The 20337-nt window shown below is 44.7% G+C and overlaps 1 protein-coding gene across 3 annotated transcripts in view; it reads right to left on the bottom strand.

Annotated features, from left to right (window-relative positions):
* LOC117241683 (ankyrin repeat domain-containing protein 6) overlaps window positions 1-20337 on the bottom strand; it is a 133769-nt gene that overhangs the window by 1431 nt on the left and 112001 nt on the right. For 2 of the 3 annotated variants that reach the window (XM_033507676.1, XM_033507675.1), the window contains 4 exons: window positions 2907-3116; window positions 2391-2489; window positions 813-1970; window positions 2-278 (listed from right to left, as the gene is read on the bottom strand). In XM_033507676.1, coding sequence (XP_033363567.1) covers window positions 2-278; window positions 813-1970; window positions 2391-2489; window positions 2907-3116 — 1744 coding nt within the window. The remainder of the gene's footprint in view (window position 1; window positions 279-812; window positions 1971-2390; window positions 2490-2906; window positions 3117-20337) is intronic. The other variant, XM_033507677.1, reaches the window with a different exon arrangement.

Genomic DNA, 20337 nt, shown 5'->3' on the forward strand with positions numbered 1-20337 from the left:
CCTTCGCCACGCCAGCTGTTTCCTACACCACCTTGTGGTTGGACTCTTTGATTTTGAGAACACTGACTGTGCTCTGGACTGGTGGGTTCGCTGCTTCCGGAACGCGGGCCCCTCCAACCGTTATGCATGCCAGGTACTTGTTGAAATCGCTTAATCATCTCGTGCACGCTGCGTCGCCCTGAAGATTTCCACTCGTTCGACGTGTCCTCGTTCTTTCGCGTCGCGCTACTTTCGTCCTGGCACGAATTTATGCCATGATCTCGAGACGAAAGATCCTGCTGACAGTTTCTTAGTTTAAAACAAGCGTGTAAATACGAAGATATCGCTTACAGAGATTACAAAAAATATTTGCACAATATTTGTACGTAACAGCACTTCCGTATCGAATACAAACATTTCATACCACGAAGACGAAACGTAGAATCTGATAAAAACCACTTGGTTGGGAAATAAGCGCGCGTGTGCCAATATTTTTCGCAGCCCTCGATCAAACGTTACATAAAGGCATTGGTTACGTTACATCACCAATCCGCTTTATTACCATTTTATCTTCCATCTTACCACGTTCGTAATCTGAACGACTCGATGAAAAAAGAAGGTAGATAAAACAATTAGCTCTGCCTGTAATACATACATCGCGCCGTTAAAACTCTCAGAAGGAATCTAAACACCAGAGGGTTCGATCCTATCTTCTGGTCGTAAACGGGACCCATGTACCATCCGCAACGTGTCATTAGTGTCTTGCAGCTTAATCAACACCTTCGTGAACGCTTAACGTAGTTAATAAAAAGAACCACCGGTTACACACTCACGCGTTGCTGATGGACCTGTTGCCTGGATCCGATCGACGGCGAAGAGGCGGCGCCTAGCGGCGAGCTACGATCCTGTTTGATTACGCCGTCGAAGGTTTCGTTCAATCTGGCAGGCACGTCGAGTACCCTCAGCGTTGACCTCGAGACACCAGAACCGGACGGTAGGTCCCTCATGGACTTGCTGAGTCGCGGTATAGCAGGAATATCAAGATCGTCGAGGCTACCTCGATGAATCGGTGTCTCTCCGGGGATCTCGAAGCTTCTATCGTGAGGTCTGTCGTCCAGCAGATCCTCCAGAGACCTGGCACGAGCAGGTGGGAACTGTTGATCGTTGTTGAACGTGGCTTTAGCCGGTCTTTCGCTGTGTCTTCCCTTCCCACCTCTGGAAAGACGTTGCTGAAGATGCATGTGCCTCTCGTCGCACCTAGACCTTTCCGCCGCCACGCATCTCGTCAATTCCGAGATTTGCCCTCTGGTCCTCCTCTCCAGATTGGCCACTTTCAAGTCCAATCTCTCGTGCGCTTGATCTATGTGAGCCTTCAACTCAGCCTTGTCCCTCTCCAACTTGGCCTCCATGTGCCTGAAGAACGGGGCACAGTAGCACGTGTATCCCACTCCCACCGGACCCTTCCTGATGTTTCCAGCCAGGTCCAAATAGTACTGTTCGCCACGGCCTAGTGGATCCGGTGGCAGGGAATCCAAACGCGGCTGAGGAAACGCTTCCGGATCGGGATAGTAGTGGCAACCGTACGGTGACCACTGTCTGCCCATCACGGCCTTCTCGAAGTGCACCTTGTTCTGCTTGGCGGACGATTTGTGCTTCTTTTTCTCCTTCTTCGTGCAACTATCCCTGCTGCCGCTGGTCCCACTACCGGTCTTCTCTCGCTTCTTCTCGTTCTTGCTGCTGCTCTTCCCGTCGACCTTGTCCAGAGTCGCCGGCGTACTCTCCTCCTCGCGACTCTTGCTCCGCGTTCTGCTCTTGCTTCGCGCTTTACCGATTATCTCCAATATCTCTTGCAGGTTCTTGCGCCTGGCGATGTCCTTCGCGGTCTCCCCCTGCTTGTTCCGCAGGCTACGGTCGCAGCCAGCCTCCAGCAGGATCCTCGTCAGCTTCCGACGTCCCATGGCCGCCGCGATGTGCAGCGCCGTGTCGCCGTTCTGCGTTTAGAAACGATCGTTAGTCCTCGCACAAGCCGTCCTTTACCACGAGCATGGGGTTTTTACTCGTGTTTTAGCCGTTTTATCGGCGGATGGTTCTCTCAGATACCAGAGACTCGCACGATCGATGCGCGCAGATACGAGGATGATCGTTCGACACAGACTTTTCTTGTTCGTGTTTCTTGGATGGACTTTGATCGCGGAATATCCAAGTGGGAAGGGGCAGATAGAAATCTATGGGATAAGAAGGGTATTGCGCGAAAGCTTGACCTTGGGTATTTATAAAATTAAAGAAAATTCTGGGAACAATGGAAGAGTACGGGAGGAAAGTACGACCACACGTACAACCTCCTCGCTTTAGGCTACGCGAGAAAAGAGGAACTTACGACGACGTGGCAAGTGTTTCAAATTGTTACTTACTTTATTCTGATCCGATACTCGACAAAGCGCAGAGATCAAAATCCTCGTCACTCCGGCGTGTCCGTACCTGGCAGACGTATGCAACGGTGTGTCTCCGTACTGAAAAATCGCAAGCCTGTTAAAATCACCTGCAAGTTTCGCTACACACGCTCTAACAGAATTCCAGAATCGAGCAACGTTTTCAACAAACACGTACGGTGGTTTTAGCTGTTTCCCACGAGTACACTCGTCGTAGCTTACTTTTCGCGACACGTTTCAGGCACGCGTTTTTCAGACAAGCCTCAACCGGCTAAAAACCTAACTATCTCATATTCAATTCAATTCGAACCCTTTTTGAATCAACCACCTCACCAATTAATTTCCGTACACGCGCGAAACGAAGCACGACGAAAGCGCATCGAGCGTATTTGAAGGCGCGTTAAAGTTAGCAAACTTCGAAAGGCCGAAAGGAGGAGGTACGTACGGAAGAAAGCGACGAAGAGGAGACAAAGGGAAGAGATCGAAGCTGTTACTCACGTTGTTTTGAAGGTCGGGATTGCATCCGGCCAGCAGGAGTTCGCGGCAGCTTTGGTTGTGGCCATTTTGGCAGGCGAGGTGGAGCGGCGCGAATCCAGCCAGATTTCTCGCGTGTAGAGGCGCTCGTTGGGTGCCAAGGGCCTTCGCCAGGGCGGCAACCGTCCTGCTGTATCCGCGCCACGACGCCTCGTGCAACGCTGAATTTCCATGCTGAAACACGCGCCGATCGATTGACGAAGTCGAACGAAGTACAAACGTGGCTCGAAGATGATACCGATCGATCAAAGCTTGTCCGCGCTTGTCGGTCGGACTGGATCAACAGGACGAGGGGATACGAGCCGGGAAAAGGGGAAAAAAGAAGCAAAGGATTACTTACTGTTGATATAGACAGGCGCGGCGGTCTCTTCGTCGTATCGGATACGAAATCGGGCAAAACGACGACAGATCGTTAATCACCGTTCCAACTGTGTTCCTCAGCGATTCGTAGCTATCTGTCCGACCACTGGTAATGACGATTAATTGATTTACTTTGCCGAGAAACGCTGGAACCGACGGTCAGAGAGCTTGACGAAGCTCGGGTGCAACGCGTACATCGTATCTTCTTCTTATTTATTCTACAGAGATATATCCCGGCATAATTTATTCGCAGTCGTTTAGCTCTGTTTTCGACGTATCGATAATGCGCGACTGGTTCGGTGAATCAGCATTTGCCAGCGATTTAAGCGCGTCGATTTTTAGGAGTAACGCGAACAGAAGTTTACGGACAACGATGAATTTACGAACCGATCGATTTGCCTTAACGCGATGCTCCATCGAATCTTAACGATCAATTACACGAAAGCGTAGGAAAACCAGTATCGATGGAAACTGTTTCGTTTTTAGACGAGACAGAATTCGATAACGCAATTGAATGGAAAAGATCGCGTATAAAATATCGCGTTGACTGTGAATGCTTTAAACTAACGACTCGATTTACAGGTCCAGTTATTTCCTTACAAGCTTCGAAGGATCGGCACATACTTTACAACCTGGTCATTTCCCTTCGCCGTTTCACTGTATTCTGCGCGATAAAACTATATTTGCAAGCTGGTAAACATGTCAATCGCGGAGTTAAAGCGCGTAGGAACACGTAAACGCGCAGAAGGGAAAACCAGCTAAATGGAGACGTGAAATCTCGAGCGTGGCTCGAGCAATCCGGCCAAGTTTATCGTGGGCGGTTCCCTTCGGGGTGGGTAGTGTCGCGCGCTGCGTCACAAAATGCCTATTCAATTTAGATCAGCTCTGTACGCGCTACGTTCCGTTCGCCACTCGTTCGGATAAACGTCCAAGATATGCCATTTTGCGAATTCGCGTATCGAAACGACGCCGTGTCGCATCGTTTTCCCCGTTCTTAAACGATGTATTAAAATCTATAACGAAGAATATTGTAAAAAAAAAGAATAATCTCGCGACAAGAAGGTCACGTAATCGTATTTTAATCGCGTAATCGTATTTTACAGTCTTTTGATCCTGCGTTTTGCAATCTTTTTAGTAGCAGTTTCGGCCGAGATTAGGCATTTACCGCTGTTAAAATCGTTGCATGAAGAACGAGATATACTTACTTTCCATACGTTTTTGGCAATCCTCGAGCGTATTTTATATTTGGTAATCTTTGGACCGAAGGATCGAGATTGGAATTCGAGTTCAAATTAGATTTCGTCGAATCGAGTGTCATAATCCGTGTTACGAGTGGCTCGATATTATGGCAAAGACGCGAACGAATACCGTTAGTGGTTGATGAGAAAGTTAAACGCGGCTGTCTTCCTCGATTTAATGGTAGACGTTATAGCTCGGCTTTAATTCTACTTTCATCTGAAACGAGAAGATTGAAATCTATAAAACAAACAGGATGGTCTGGACGAAGAGTAAGAGCGAAAAAATTGGAACTTTCAAGGGCTTTCTTTACTCCGTAAGGAAAATTAATTCGTACGAATCTGAGAATAGATTCGTTGTCTGTCCTTTTGGTTCGTTAAAACGAGATAACGAATTTAATTTCATCGGCGCGATGCGAAAATTATATCATTTTTTTATCGAGATACTCTCTCGTCGCTGTATATTTAATCATTTACGCTCGATAATTTTGATATAAACGCTAAATGTCTCTCTTGCGACCCTTTGCGATAGCACGCGACTCGCCAGTTACCGTACCCGTTTCCCACTACTTCTCGTTTTATCATTGTTCCGTTGCTTCGCCATCGTGCGATCAATTTATAGCAGTCATTAGCCCTTGGTACCTTCATTAGAATGAAAAACTGCAATCTATCGTAACTTTTTTTCTCATTAGCCAAGCAAAATCTTGTTAGGCAGGGTTGAAGATACGTACATCGAATCGACGTAGAAAAAACTCCAGTCGTTCTTTTTCTTCCACGCGAAAAGAGGAAAAATCTGCAAAAACTACGCAACCTTAACGGTTATCCCGCGAAATAAAAATATCTTTACCGTTTCGAGAAAAACATTAACGTAAATAATCTTGCTGTGGACGGTGTTTTTTTTTTTACCAGAAAACCTATGTATATGTAATTTGCTTCTAATTATCATGTACGTACGTATGTAGAAACGAAATGGCCTATAACTACGTTGTTAAATTCTTTGCGCGAAACTCCTCGCGGTATCGCCGGCCTCGATTTTCTGCTTTTGCACGGACAATTTGCCGCTGGTGTCCCGCGGCGAAACACCCAGCCCACGTATCGGTTTCACGCAGTGACGTCAATGATCGTAACACCGCCGTCTCGCCATCGCGTTTTTCTCCGCGTTTCCACGAATACAAGAGAAAGAAATTTCCGCGAGGTCTTCGAGGATGAATCTCACGCGTCGACCAACGATCGTTTCTCGTGCTTGTTCGCCCCTCGCTGGGTTAAAGTTGAACCTTCTGATACCATATTTACCGATGACTGGCTTACACGCGATGCGTTCGCGTGTACTGCGCGGTAAACGATTTAGAGAAATGGCAGCAGGCTGCGGGTAAAAGTCGCGAAGAGAACGATGGCGCGTTAATCGACAGGTAACTGTACGCGGCTATTATCGTAAAAATATTGGAATTAACTTGTTAAATGATTAAGGGATACTCCCACGACAGGTACAGACGTAGCGATTGGCAAATATAAATAGCACTTGGTAATTTCGAGATTTCAGCCATCGGAATTTAAACACAAATACGCGTTGCTCTTTCTTCCAAACAAATTGAATCGTACAGCCGATTGGAAACCAGTTGGAAAAATACAATTACGAAAAAGAAAGAAAAGCAACGCTACTCGTACGAAACACGAAGCTAAAACACGGTAGCGAGACAGCTCGCTACCGTGAAACACCGACGAGAATCCGCCAATAACCGTACAGCTAATTCCAACTACGGACAGGAGTTCGTTAAACGCATCAGGTTCTAAATCACTACGACAGAAGACAGCGCGTAAGCGAACGTCTCTGTTCACCGATGGATATGTACACTTAGCGCGGCTTCCTCATTCACGTCATCTCACAATCGTATTCAATCGTACACAGCGAACGATACTCGAAGAAAATGAATTTCCTCCTGTTTTCATCGGAAGAAACAGCACCGAGCTACGTGATAATAATAGTCGATGGTTGACTCCATAGCTTCGTATGATTTATTATATATTTATCCAGGCTGTTGAACCCTCTCGCAGACGATTTCTCCGCGCTCCCTAGCTAGAGCCCGGTGTCTTCTTCTTGCTTTCGCTGTTCTAGGCCTTCGTTGACCCTGAAAGGCGCGATCACGACGCGTCTCGTCGGCCAAGCCAACGTCGATAGCTATATACCTGGTGGACAACGACGCGAGTAGGATGGGTCAAGCGTGGCCTTTCGAGGCGACTGCTCCAAGGGTCATCACGATGCTATCGCTCAACCGGAGGAAGAGAACGTTGTTCGTCGAAGCGCGTGGACGTACGTGCACGCTCACGGACCTCCGGAGGACTCGGAAGTCGCCGCCAGAACCGCCATGCATCATCCTATTTTTTCCTCTCGCGGATCCTACCTCGTGCATTGTCTTCTCTTCGCGTCAGGGTGGTTCTCCGGGAGAATCGAGGGTTCGTTAGTTCGGGGTGGATCGGCGAGTTTCTCGTCAGAGAGAGAAGTAGGTGGATTTTGTTAGTTGGGCGGCTCTTGTAGATTCGGACTAATTAGATTGCCGCAACTGTTTCTTCAGAAACAGTTTTTTTTTTTTTTTTTAAAGAAATTTCGTGGATCTGCAACGACGCGTCCTTTGGAATTTGAACGATTCTCCGTAAAGCGTCGAGTCGTCCGACGAAAAATTGTTTGGAATACAACAAGCTGATAGACGTTGCGTAGAGCAGTTTGTAAGACCATTGTCATTTTCGCGTCATACGAGTGGAACAGCTCCGAGGAACACATGCATAATGTATTGTCATGGTGACTGCATCCAGAGCATCCAGATCGTGTCGGAATGTAACCTGTAAGAATTTCCTGTACCGTTCGCGATGATTATCGAGGAGCGTGTTCACGTTGATGTAAGCGAAGAGAATTTCGCCAACACCTACGTAACAACGAATCTCGCTCGAGTTTCTCTCGAATTTTATGCTGCACCCTCGAAAGCGTATCCATATCGTCTGAATACTAGGACATCGTTCATAGAATTATCTCGTACATTTATCTATGATTCTTCCAAGTAGACTCTTTCACGCGACTCTTCGGTATCTTTTCCATCAGGGACATACCTGTATATAAGAGATTCGTGGAATAGGATTTGGTATCTTTCTCAAAGACCGGAATAGAAAGTATTTTTCAACAGTCGGCGTAATTAATCGACGTCGTGATCATCGATTACGTTTCATTTTTCTTCGAGATTGGCGCGCATTTTTTTTTTAGAAAGAAGATGAATTCAAAAGGCATCGGCATCTATTACCGGGCTGGTGTCATCAACGGTCTCGAGCAGTATCCTATTACCTGCTCGTCAGTTCCTATGTTCCTTAGAACATTACACCTTTATTCCGTCAAGACCATCCATCTATCAGGACATGTTATGCGTAACAACCAGCGAACTTCATCAAAATCTCTGATCGACTCGCTGCAGGCTTCCCCGCCGAACGATTAAGAAACTTCAAGAAGACTAATCGCCAAAGTGAGGTCCTCGAAGCGTGCATGTCCGCCTGGAAAATCCTTAACAATCGCCACGAGGCCTTCAGTGCCATCGACTACACAGTTTCAAGCCAGTTCTCGTTTCCTGCTTGTTAGATCGTCGGTGTTCTTGTTGGGACGTTATGGCGTCGATCAGGAGGCTCGTCGATTTTATCGATTCTATCGATCGTGTTAGGCGTATCGGTCAGAGAATATGTTTCAAATGCTAAATTTTATATTTTATCGTCGAAATTATCGATCACTAACAACAGGGAATTGTACGTATAAGATGGCAAGAGAAAGTGGACCAATTATGTAATGCCTTTTTGCTTTAGGCAGAAGTGGCGAACCAATTTTCATTGCTAAGCACCAACAAGTAGAGGGAGAGAGAGAGAGAATTTTAATAACTTTAGTCATTTTTATAAATGATACTTATCAGATTTCTTTTAATCTCGGTTGTTCAGAATTTGATAAATATTCGTAGATTAATCAAGTTAATCGATAAGTTGGTTTGATAGCTTTGGGCAGTATGAAAAGTAATCGCCGTTTATATTATAAAACTAGAAGCGTACTCGTTTAAAAAAGTTAACAGATTACCGTAAGGAATCGCGTTTCATTTATACCACGCTTGAATGAAACTCAAAGAAGACTAATCACTGGTTCGACCTTCGAGGTAAAAGTATCTATTTAAAAGAACGTATAAATTGCCATGAGACTCCGTGTTGCGCGTTATGCTACGTCGATTCCATCTATTCGGTAGAACTCACTGCGCGTGATAACGACTTAAACGTAATTAAAATCTTAGATGCAATTTGTCTCGCGCGTGGTCGTCACACTTGCACGTTTCATTCGCATCAAATACTCGTAGTCGTGCGAGAGTACCATTAAACAAAAACTATATATACATACGTATCTGTCGACCAAATTAACCAGCGTATAAGTATATTACAGCGAATACAATGGCACGCGAATTTACAGCCGCTGCGAGACTTTCCCCGTTTCCCAAATTTTCTCACAATCAGATTCTCCCGTTTCTTCTCGTTTCTCGAAATCGAAACGAACCTGCATCCTGCCCATTCACGGCCGGCGTCATCAACTTCGATCACCGACATCATCCTCGTCCGACTACCACCGTTCACACATTCTAATCCCATGGTTGGCCGGCAAAAGAAAAACAAGTTGCGAGCAATCGCCACGAGGCAGATGCCCATCCCATCTCTGAAACGCTCTTCTGGTCCCATTTCCTGTTCGTCTTTCTCTACCTATATGCTTTGCGGTTCACGCGCGGACGAGAAGAAACGGCGCACAAACCGTCTACCCATGGTTGGTCAAGGAAAATCAAGGCGAAGAAAAAGAAGTCCGGCGATCACGCCTTTATTCCGGCCGCGCATCGATTCGATCGATCCATCAGTGGGTCGTATCGTGCGTAATAACGAGACGAGATAGCAGCGGAGGACGCGTGTGTTCGCGCTACGACGAGCGTGTTGCGCGCGCGAGAGTCGCGTGTGCCATGGTTCATTGACCATCGAGGCGTTCGCCAGCTACGGCGAAGGTTCCTACGGCCAGGTTCCTCTTCTCCCTAGCTCTGAGCTCGCATCGAATGCCGGCTTCTTCTTCTTCTTCTTCTTCTTCTTCTTCTTCTTCTTCCTTCCACCACGGTTCCAGCTTTTTTCCCCTTTGTTGCGCGCGCAACCGAGGGAACACACTCTCGGGTAAGCAGGAGTCTTTCTCAGGTAAAACGAGCGTGTGTGCGGTTTGCCCGACAGAATAAACCACAATGTAGCGGGCCAGGGGCGGACAAGGCGCGAAATCATCGCTCCGCAGAGCTGACATTCTTCTAATTTTAACGCGCACCCCTTTCGTCGTCCTCTTTCGTCAAACGAAGGAAGTGCAGGATCTTTTGACTCGCAGCGAACCGGTTACAGGTTGGTTGCTTCGGTTGTTTCAGACGCTTGAAAGTCGAAACTGTCGATGTCACTTTTTATAGCTTCCGAAGTTTAGCGGTACCGTTACATCTGTTTGTCTTCCTAAACGATATTTGCTCGAATCGTTTGCAAGTTGCCGTGAATGTAGCCTCCGATGTCGAGGATAGATATTTTAAAGAAGCGAATTAAAGAAACGCTCGTTGAGCCGACTCCTCGCCTCGTATCGCTGCTTTCTTCCTTCGCTCGTTCGACACGCTTCGTTTTCTACCTGCCATATCTCGTTTTTCACACCTTAGTTCGGTAATTTCAGCCTCTCAAATTGTACGACGCGACAAAATTTTGTTCTATATTTTCGACTCACGTATGTATCAACGATATCGTGTGGTCGTCGCGATATAAAGTTGTAATATAACTTGTTTCAGCGAAGAAAAGAAGAATTCGACCAGTAAGTTGGAAGAAATGGCAGCTGTGCCAAGGGAAGATACGGGTGGAAAATTTATAGGAGCAAACGAGCAGGTTGTAGGTTTAATTCATCGTAAGAATAGGTGGCTAACGGACGCTGTCCGATAAGCATCTGACATGTATAAACAGTCACCTGGAAATCCTGCGTTTCGTGATCAGATCGAGCCGGTGAAAATTGTTGCTTAATTTATGCTTGCTTAATAATGGTCCTCCGTGTTCCACCAAAGAGATTCTATTTCAACTTTCATATCTTCACACCTACATGTAGCTTACGTTTAATTTACGTTCCACATTTCACCATACAAGTCTACGTTTACGTTTAACATCCACGTTTATCGAAAACGCGGAGAAAAGTAAAATATCGTCCCTTCGCGACAAATCCACGCACCTATCGCTTCATCTCCTTTCCTCTGGCTTCGTTTCTCTCGCAGATCGAACTATTCCATTAAACCACTCCGAAGCGAACACGTCTTATTATACAAAGTGAAAAGCTGAATCTGGTATATAATGTCGAAAGGATTAAGTAGAAATTGTAAGCGTAAGTGCAGCGAGATCAATAGGATGTCACAATGACCGGTGGTTTCCGTTCATCGACATTGAGACGCAGGAACAGGATCTGACGAATGCAAAGGGCAGATTTCTTGATGCGTCCCTGACACGTACCACTTGGAAAGCCGATCGGTGGCTTTGTAAAGAAGATGCTTGCTCCAGGCATTGTTGCATGTGCATAATATACGTCGGCCATTATACCAACTCGCGCCGCAAGTCGCATTTCTTTTCGCTTCGCGTACCAAAGCATTTTTCTTCGATTATTATTGGAGAGCCACGGTTGCTTAATAACCGTCTGTATCGCGTTTACGATTTGTATTTCCGTAATAATGTCATTTTTTATACAAGTAGTATTTTACGCTATTTGTACATATATGTGCATATATGAGTCCTTTGAGTATAAATTGAATTCAACTTTTGCGTGGCTTTGTGAAATGTATTATTAATAATAGTTTTCTTTTTTAAATATTTTCTGTTATACAAGTCGCGTGACTTTTTATAAAGCAGTTCGAACGAAAGTAACCAAAAATATTGCAACTAAGCGAAACTTCGACGAATCATCCGTGTTACGTTGATCGTTGATTCGTTAGTTGTTTAAGGATACTTTGGCATCGCGTTGGTATCGAAGAAGTTTAAAGAGCTGTACCTAAAATTTTGTGCGCCACCTGTTCGCGAATCATTTTCTTCAGGCACAAAGTGTCATTTTTGATCAAAAATTTCCGCCGTGAATTGAAAACTTCTCTCTTACAGTCATAAATTTCGATCGGAGATTCTCGTCAAAATTTCTCTCATTCGGTTGTTTAGTTGTTTTGGAAAGACAAAGAATAGGCAAGAAGCGAACAGGAAAAGGGGATGGAGAAGAATTATAAGGGAACAGAAGGAAGAAAAGGGAGGAAAGAAACGATTCTAAAATATATCATAACGTAATCGATATAAATTTACCTTTGCTCTTGCTTCTTCCAAAATTTCAGCAACGTCGAAGAAAAGAAAGAACAGAAAAGAGCAAAGTGATTCTTAGATGTACCACCACTGTACATATTACGTACAATATCGTGACTGTGTTATTGGTTTATAGATGAACGTGTGGAGATTCAACGCCACTTAAAAGAAGAGAAAAAGAAAGAATTTAAAGGAGCAGAAAGAATAATGGCGAATGCGAAGTCGCTGAATCCAGTAGGTGCGATATCTGATCGGTGGCAAGATTTAAAGTACACGCTGTGTTTTCGCAACCGCAACTCGTTCGCGGTTTTACATCCACCGAGGGAATTCAGAGATCGTTTTCAACGTCGATGTTTATTCGTCGTTTGGTTCTCCTTCAATGATCCAAGAACAACGCCTCGCCGATCTGACAAGCTTTACTACAAGACGCTTCGCCTCTGTTTGTTCGAGCTAAACTGGAACAATGGTCCTCGATGTGACCACAACGACAGAAGGACGGTTATTGCTTGTAACTGTACTGGTAAACAGCTATTTTAAGAACTTACATAACTTTTTGCAAGAGGTAATTTTTGGTGGAAAAAGCGTCCTACTTTTGCAGAAAATTGGACGAACCTCGCGACGCGTTCAAAATCCCTAGGGAACTCAAGGGAGTATTTAGTTCGGAAGAAAGTGGAGAAAACCTCGTGAGATTGATCAAATCGACGAACACACGGAAGAAGATTTGATCGATGCGACGTTGACACATGGAAATACGAAGAATTATCTTATCCGGAAGATTGAAAATTGAATTAAAAACGACAGAATTGTAATTGCGTTCTCGTATTAGAGAAAAGACGTTAAAAGTCTGTGGAAGAAAATTGTTATTGCTGCAACAGATCTATAACACGTTTAAGACATTTTTGAGACGTTTCTCGACGAAAGAGTTTGATTTAGTGGCCGATCGGACATAATCGATTCCCTTTTACTTGCATTTCCTTTCGAAGGACGTCCGAGACCGCTTCTTTCCGAGGCAGCTGCGTCGAATCACCGTAAGATTGATCATCGCTGTCCGTCCAGGCACGCTGAAAATTACGGAAACCGATTCCGGTTTCTAAGCGCGCATCTCGTATCTTCTCCGCGGCAAGAATCGCGAAAAACCGAGCACGCCGTTCTCCTACCGAGATCATAGCTGTACTCTTCTTTTTCTTCGTCTCCGTTTCTTCTCTTTTCTTCTTCTTTTTGTTTGTCCGTCTGTAAAAGGATACTGCGCGCAAAACACTAAGTACAAAATTACCAAGGTTTACCAGACCTCCCTTATGTTCCTTTCTTTTTACCTAATTGATAGTTACGTCGTTGGTTGACGTAACGTTATTTATCATATAAATGGATACAATTAAGTGGAAAGTATCGTCGACTTATTAAATAGAAACAAAATCACTTGGGTGGTTTAAAAAGCGACGGTAAATGGAAGATTATTTTCGAAGATTCTTTTTGCCAATAGCGAAACTAACTAAACCAGTAAGCCCGATGAATTGTTAATTCCAAATAATTACAGTAGCTGCCCTGTGACTTTTACGCGCTGATATATAAATATATATATAAATAATATTTCCTTCGAGGATTCCCATCTGCTCGGAAATACACATACGTAGCGCCATAACGTTTCTGTGCACGCAACGAAACTCGAAGCGTAACGAAGCTCGTGCATTATCATTCAAGCGACATGCGTTTCGAAACAGAGAAGAAAGAGGATGTTCGGTGGAATTCTTTAACCAGAGAAAGAAGAAAGGAAAATAAAAGGAAACAAGAGAGTTGCCCGAAGAGAAAAATCTGTGACGGTCTTGTTCTCCATCTGTACGTGGCTGCTTTGTATCAGCTTGGAAGAGACGTGCACGCGAGTAAGGACAAATGCGCGCACGCCCACGAAGCGGCAGCCACGCGGTTCTAAATCACCAGTAAAAGCTGGCATTGTTAACTTCTGACATTTCCACTGGTCGCAATGCATCAGCCGACACGAGTTATCTGTTTACGCAAAATGCACGAACGCCGTTTTCTGGCCGTTTAGCCGTGGAAACGTTGCGTCGGCTACTACCAGGCGACAGCTGCTAGTACTGCAAGGTGTTTCGAAATGAGAGCCGAGAGTGAGTGAGAGAGAGAGAGAGAGAGAGAGAAGAGAGGAGAGACGAAACTACTTCGGAATGATTATCGAAGAACGAGTTTCTCAGATGAACATGATGGCCATTGGGGAAAGATGGAACTTTACGAAGCATTGTTTTGTGGTTTTTGTACACCGTTCTCGGGAACTGTGGTTACCGGAGTTTGCGTGGAAATAGTGGCAGGAAGAGGATTGGAAATGCGAAGGTGGTGGTGGTAGTGATGAGAATAGTGGATGCTGTGAGAAGATTCGCAGAAATTCCTTAGAAACGCGGACATTAGGCTTGAAAGTTTCAAAATTTTAATGTTTGAAATTCTTCGAGACATCGAAAATTCGAAATTGTCAGGATTCTAAGATTCTCTGGGTTGTTTAGAATTAATAAGATCACCCTGGATTCTCGATACTCGTAACGTTCTTACCCCGAGAGGTCCGCCATTATCCCTCTCTCGTGTCGTCGAGACCTGGGCAGGGTAAGCGAGTAATTTATGTAACTTATTATTCAAGGTCCACGGTACCGAGTCGAAGTTGTCGATCGTCGCGGAGGCTATCTATCAGTCCCGAGTCATTAGAGGAGTCGAGGCGGCCGCGATCGTCTCTCCTCTGCGAAGGATCATTACGTTCTCACATCGCTGCCTCCGCCTTCTTCCTTTTTCTCTTCTTGCGTAAGTCAAATCAGAGGGGAAAAAGAGAGATATGCCAGGATCGAAGGCTGAAAACGCGCCACCATTCGAACCTCTATCGACAAAGAAAACCTCCAACCGTTGAAATCAAATCTCTCGTTCGTATAATTACGTCGAGATCGGGCCACGTCGTTTATCGAGATCCGATCGCTTCGTTTTAAAACCAATGACGCTACGAGCTATTTATCGAACGTTGTTTTAATTACTTTGATCACACACATTGGTATCTTTGTGCGTTACTCTTCATCATCGTAGCTGACAACAATGCGGTCGGATGCAGGTTAGGGTTTTATTTCAATCGAAAACGTTGAAGCGATGAAGGTATTTCATTTACTTTAATTACCTTCGTGGATGGAATTCCAATCCGATAGAAACTCTTTGATATTTGTCGAGGATGACCGATAGAGGGACGAGTGGATGAATTTGTAATAGAAAAATATATCGAAATAAGTACAGGTAGTGTATGCCGATGCAGATTCTCGCTCTTTCAGTGTTACGATACGATAAGAATATGATAGGGAGCATGTTCATATATTTATAGCAAAGGACGTTACCAAAAAGTTAACATTGGTGTGTAGCCCTAGCCGAAGGCTGCAAGAAACAGCGATAGAAATCTACTTATACTCTTTTGTTTTTACACCTTGTAATCCAAAGCAAAATTTATATTCAAGAGCATTCTGAAGAGCATTCAAAATTTATATTCAAGGAAAAGATGTAGAGTTTTTCTCGAAGTGATTACTTCAACAATATTCGATACGTAAGGACGGAACAGTTTGTCATGCAAAGTAGAAAAATGAATATTTTCAGGGAATTAAAAGGAATAATTTATCGGCTATCTACGATCTCCGCTAATTCATTGTTACTACTCGAACACAGTAGTGCGACCACAGAAAACTTCGCAACATCCTTTTTTCAACCTGCTGCATCGCAATTAGATTCATTCATTCACGTCAGGACAATAATCGCAGAAATACCGGTTCCACCCGTTGCGTGTCGATAGATAGACATCTTGATAAACCATTGTCCCGGTTTTTCCTTCCTATTGTACGTAAATTAGACTTGCGTTACGCTATGATGCGGTTAGGCACGACTAATCCGCACCTCCGAACCGATGTTTCCCATCGGTCGATTCCTGTACGACTCTCGAATTATAATATTATCGTTTCATCGATAATAACAAAATAAAAGCGTAACGTAATACTAGATACACATATTACTTAACGTTCAAGCATATCGTAAAATTACGATATCCATTTTCGTATTGACTCTCGTTCGAGTATTCTACAATTTATTTAAACTACTTCCTAGAAACAAGTAGCAAACTTTCACCTTCCGTAAGATCACCGTTATTAATTATTATTACTCTCGATACTGCAACTTTCTCCGCCAGTCTCGCCATTCAATCGCCGTTAATTATGCGAACCGTTAAATCGTACGAACGTCTATGTTCGTACCCTCGAGTCACAGTACACCTTCTACTGATTATTTTAAACGTTTCTCATTCTGCCAGTCAGATTGCTCCACGAAATTTTATTTCCCCCAACTTTCTCTTTCCCCGCGAATTTCATTTAAATTCGCTAGTACTTTGCTTGAAATATTTTTCATATTTCTGTGATCTATACGAGGATCTTTATATTCTGAAATTCTCCATGAACGCAAAAAGATCCGCGGTCTACTTACGCGCTTATTAACGTTATTGGTAAGCAAATTATCGTGCGAGAGAGTTTGGTAAAGGACAGGCAGATAATCCTGACGGAAGTTTCACGGAAGCCATCTTCTTCCTTCGCGTTTCGCGTTTCCAGACGAGGCTTTGGTGTACCGTTGTTCGGTGCCTTACCCCTGTCGCCGCGTTAAACGTCTGAAATACGCGTTGCAGCCGCCACGCTAATTAAACTATAAATTCTGATCCGGAAACGGCGCTGTACGACTCTCCAGGCCTAACGATTTCGCGAGAAAGCTTCTAACGAGGTGAAAAGAAAAGTAAGACGGGAGAGGTGCGCGGCCGACGATCTCTCGCGAGACGAGGCGGAGGACGACAACGGACAGCGCAGTCTATATCAAAGACCGAGGCTTTAATCGGCATCCAGATCTGTTCGCGGAAACCGTGTGCTTTGCCTCGGTGTCGCGTCGCCGCGACACTCGCTACACGACCTACACGTCGTTCCAGTCACCGGTATAACGATGACGATCGCGTGGACAGTCAGCTAGATCGGAGCGTTCGATCTTTCGATCGTAGAAATCGAAATGACGCTCTAAATCTCGCGTTTCTGCTTGTAACCATCGTTCCGTGGCAATCGGTTCATTTTTATTATGACCGTTGAACGTTTATTTCGTAGGAATAACGAGCGAGATGAAGGAAACGCGACGAAACTGCTTCTTATCTCTACGTAATAATATACTCCCTTTACTAAGAAATAAGATTGTTCATGCAGTTTAATAGAACGTATATTTAATAGAGTTTCCCTCCTCCTTTTGCAATCAAAGAATTCAGTTATTCGTATTTGACGAAGCAAAGAATATACTAGGAGAGCTTTCGACTTTTTTAATGATCACTCTATATATAACTATAGGCTGTTACTTTCGTAAGGTAACCTGTAATTTTCACCGAACAAACGAACAGATCCAGAGTTTGTCTGAATGCTCGATGATCGTTGGAAACGCCTGGTCATTATCCGCTTAAGGCAGACTTTCGTCTTTCATCTTACGCTTTTCTTCCAAATATAAAACGCTCGTTACGTTTAACCAGAAAGAGGAAGAAACGCGATCAACTTCTCAGTGAGGAGTATTGTTTCAACCGCCACGCGTCTCCTATTTTCTCTGAAAACTAAGATATTCCAATTACGCGTGCTTTGTTTTCCATCCGTTTTAGACGAAGAAAGAAACTTCTTCGAAGAAAGAATTTTCTTCGATTTCGAACGATCGGTCGAAACAACCAGCGGCCATTAGCTACTCCCTGGAAGTAGTCTCTGGCACATTCGTTGAATTCGCGGTATGTAGATGTTCCTTTCTCTCAGGAAGATACATTACACGCGCCAGGCATCCGCTCGGCCGTTTCTTTTCCTCTGTGAGGCGGACGCGCACAGAAATCGGTGTTTGTCCGGCAGAAAGAATGCGAAATACCGCGGAGAATTCGCCGGTATTATTCACAGGAGCCGAGGGAAAAATGCCCCGCATTAATCGTGGCCGGCAAGAAGAGCCGGATCACCTGCTCGGTATGGCTGGTACACGCTATATTTCCATATACGCGCTCAGCGGGCCAGACGCAGCTGCCGCGATCTGCTTCCTCGGATGAGATCAACCGCTTGCTGCAGCCACATCCTCGCATTCTTTTTTCCCCAAGAATCGTCAAGTTTTCGATCAAAGCTTTTGGTTAAAGGTTCGGTCCATTTCTGACCGAGTGTTCCTTGATCCAGCAATTCGTTTTATTATTAGAATTAGTTCTATCGTTGCGGGATAAAATAATTTTATTGTTATTTCAAACGTATAATACGACGAATGGAAAAAAATTTGTGACTCGATAGAATCGTCGGTTCGTTTCTTGGCACTGTACGATTTTGTGAAATTTCTCTCGGTTTTAATTATGAGTGAGATTTCACGTGGTAAATTATTTTCGTCTGTATCCCATATTCCCTTAATGAGGAATATTCATTGATTTCACAATGGGGTAGAACAAATTTAAATTTGAGATCAATTACGAAGAAATTGGAAATTGATGTTATGGAAAAACACGAGCGACTATTAATTAGCGATATAATGGTTGCGCAATGAAAGTTTAGTATGGAAAGCAGGGGATGTTGTTACGTTATTATCAAAGAAGATATCTTCCTGAAGGAAACGTTTTACCGTGTAAACAGGACGCGAGGGACTCAGTTATAACCCCAAGACCTAAAGGTTCAAGGTCAAGCGCATTCCTTACTTTATTCTATCGCCCTTTTTATCCCAAGCACCGTTCTGTACGGAAGCCGTGCCAGGCTGATGCAGATCTTTCCTCTTAAATCTTCATTTTATTTTCTCTACATTTTTCCACGATTATCGATTCGATGATTATGAATTTCCTATTAAGTTGCGTCAACGTTCCTAATTTTATCGTTCAATTTACGTTCTCCAATTCCGCTTTTCAACGCCGTGGCTATGAAAAGGAATTAGAAGAAATTGCAAGAATTCGTTTAATATCTTGTTCGTCGCTGTTCCCTCCATTCAAATTCCACAACTTTATGAAACTTTACCATAGACTATCTCGATCCTTAATGGATTAATTACCTGTTCCGCGATACTGAAACCTGTCCAACACCACAAACTTCAACACATCACTCGCCGAACGTTCCTTCGTTGCTATCAACACTCACAAACGCGAAACACTAAATGATAATCCTCGTAACGAACTTCCTACTAATCCGTGAGCCTTCTGCGAATGCAATTGCGCGCAACTATGTACGCGGAGAACGCCTTGCACTCGGATCGCGCGGTACCAAGCACGTTGTCCAGCGCATGTGGAACTATAACGGTCCGGGGCGGTGATTTTCAACTCATTTGATCGTGCGCACGTCGAACTCGCCGAGATCGATCCATCCCGACGGAGTGCAAGGTAAACAGAGGCTGGAAGAAGAGAGGAAGAAGCTGGAAGGACGGCCTGGATGAAAAATGACCGCGCCGGATCGAGGTGGAAGGGAGCATTAAGAGGGTCTTAATCGATTTCGCGTCCTCGTTCGTCCGTGTTCTTTTTTCTTCCCTGTTCTTCTATCCCTGTTCCCCGGCTACGCACGATATAATCGTCCCGCCATGCAAATGCTTCGCCCTTCTTCCTCGTTCGACACAGCGCGACTCATTGTCGGTGGAGGTTGAACGACGAGAGGCTGGCTGCGCTGCATCGATTACACAGGATACGCGGCAACGCAAATGAATTACGAGTCAATTGTGGCCGGTTATCTGGCATAGCCAGATGCAGGAAGCGAAGGATCGAAGGGTTCTCTGCTTTCGTTGCCGCTCGTCTCGTACGTTAAACGGCAGCTACACGACGAGACCTGTCTCGAAGAGTGTCTGTACAGTCCGGGTCTCGCGCGAGGCGAATCGAGTATCACGATACCGACTCGCCGTCGGCAACTTCGAAACGGTGAAACATCCTAGTAACATCTACAGGGTGTTCTAGATCTCAATCCACGAGATTTTTGCCAACGTGTTGGCTCGGGAGGTCGTTTCGGGCAGGAAACGTTACACGCGCTGTGGCTTGGTCTGTCCTCGTTTCCGAGGTACGATCGTTGTCGAGTTAGAACATTACCAGAGGGAAACAGGCAGTAAAAATAGTCAGTCGCGTTGGAAGTTAAGCAGCTTGTTTATACTACTTTCCCTATCGTATCTCGAGAACGAAGACGAGTAGGCCAAGTAGCCTGCCAAACGTGTTGGAAAAATTTGTCGACAGAAATCTGTAACACCCTGTACGTGTACGGAAAAATGTACAAATATCAGAAGAGTAGCGGCTATCGACGAGAGAGAAGTATCGTATGAAAAAGAAGACGATCAAAGAATTAGTTAACTGCTACGAGTATTAATGGAGGATTTGATCTTTACATGCCACGAGCATGGGAGATCTCGCATTATAATAAAATCCTATGTAG

This window comes from Bombus vosnesenskii, unplaced genomic scaffold (assembly GCF_011952255.1).
Source record: "Bombus vosnesenskii isolate JDL3184/JDL3185 unplaced genomic scaffold, Bvos_JDL3184-5_v1.1 scf7180000016261, whole genome shotgun sequence".
Lineage (NCBI taxonomy): Eukaryota > Metazoa > Arthropoda > Insecta > Hymenoptera > Apidae > Bombus > Bombus vosnesenskii.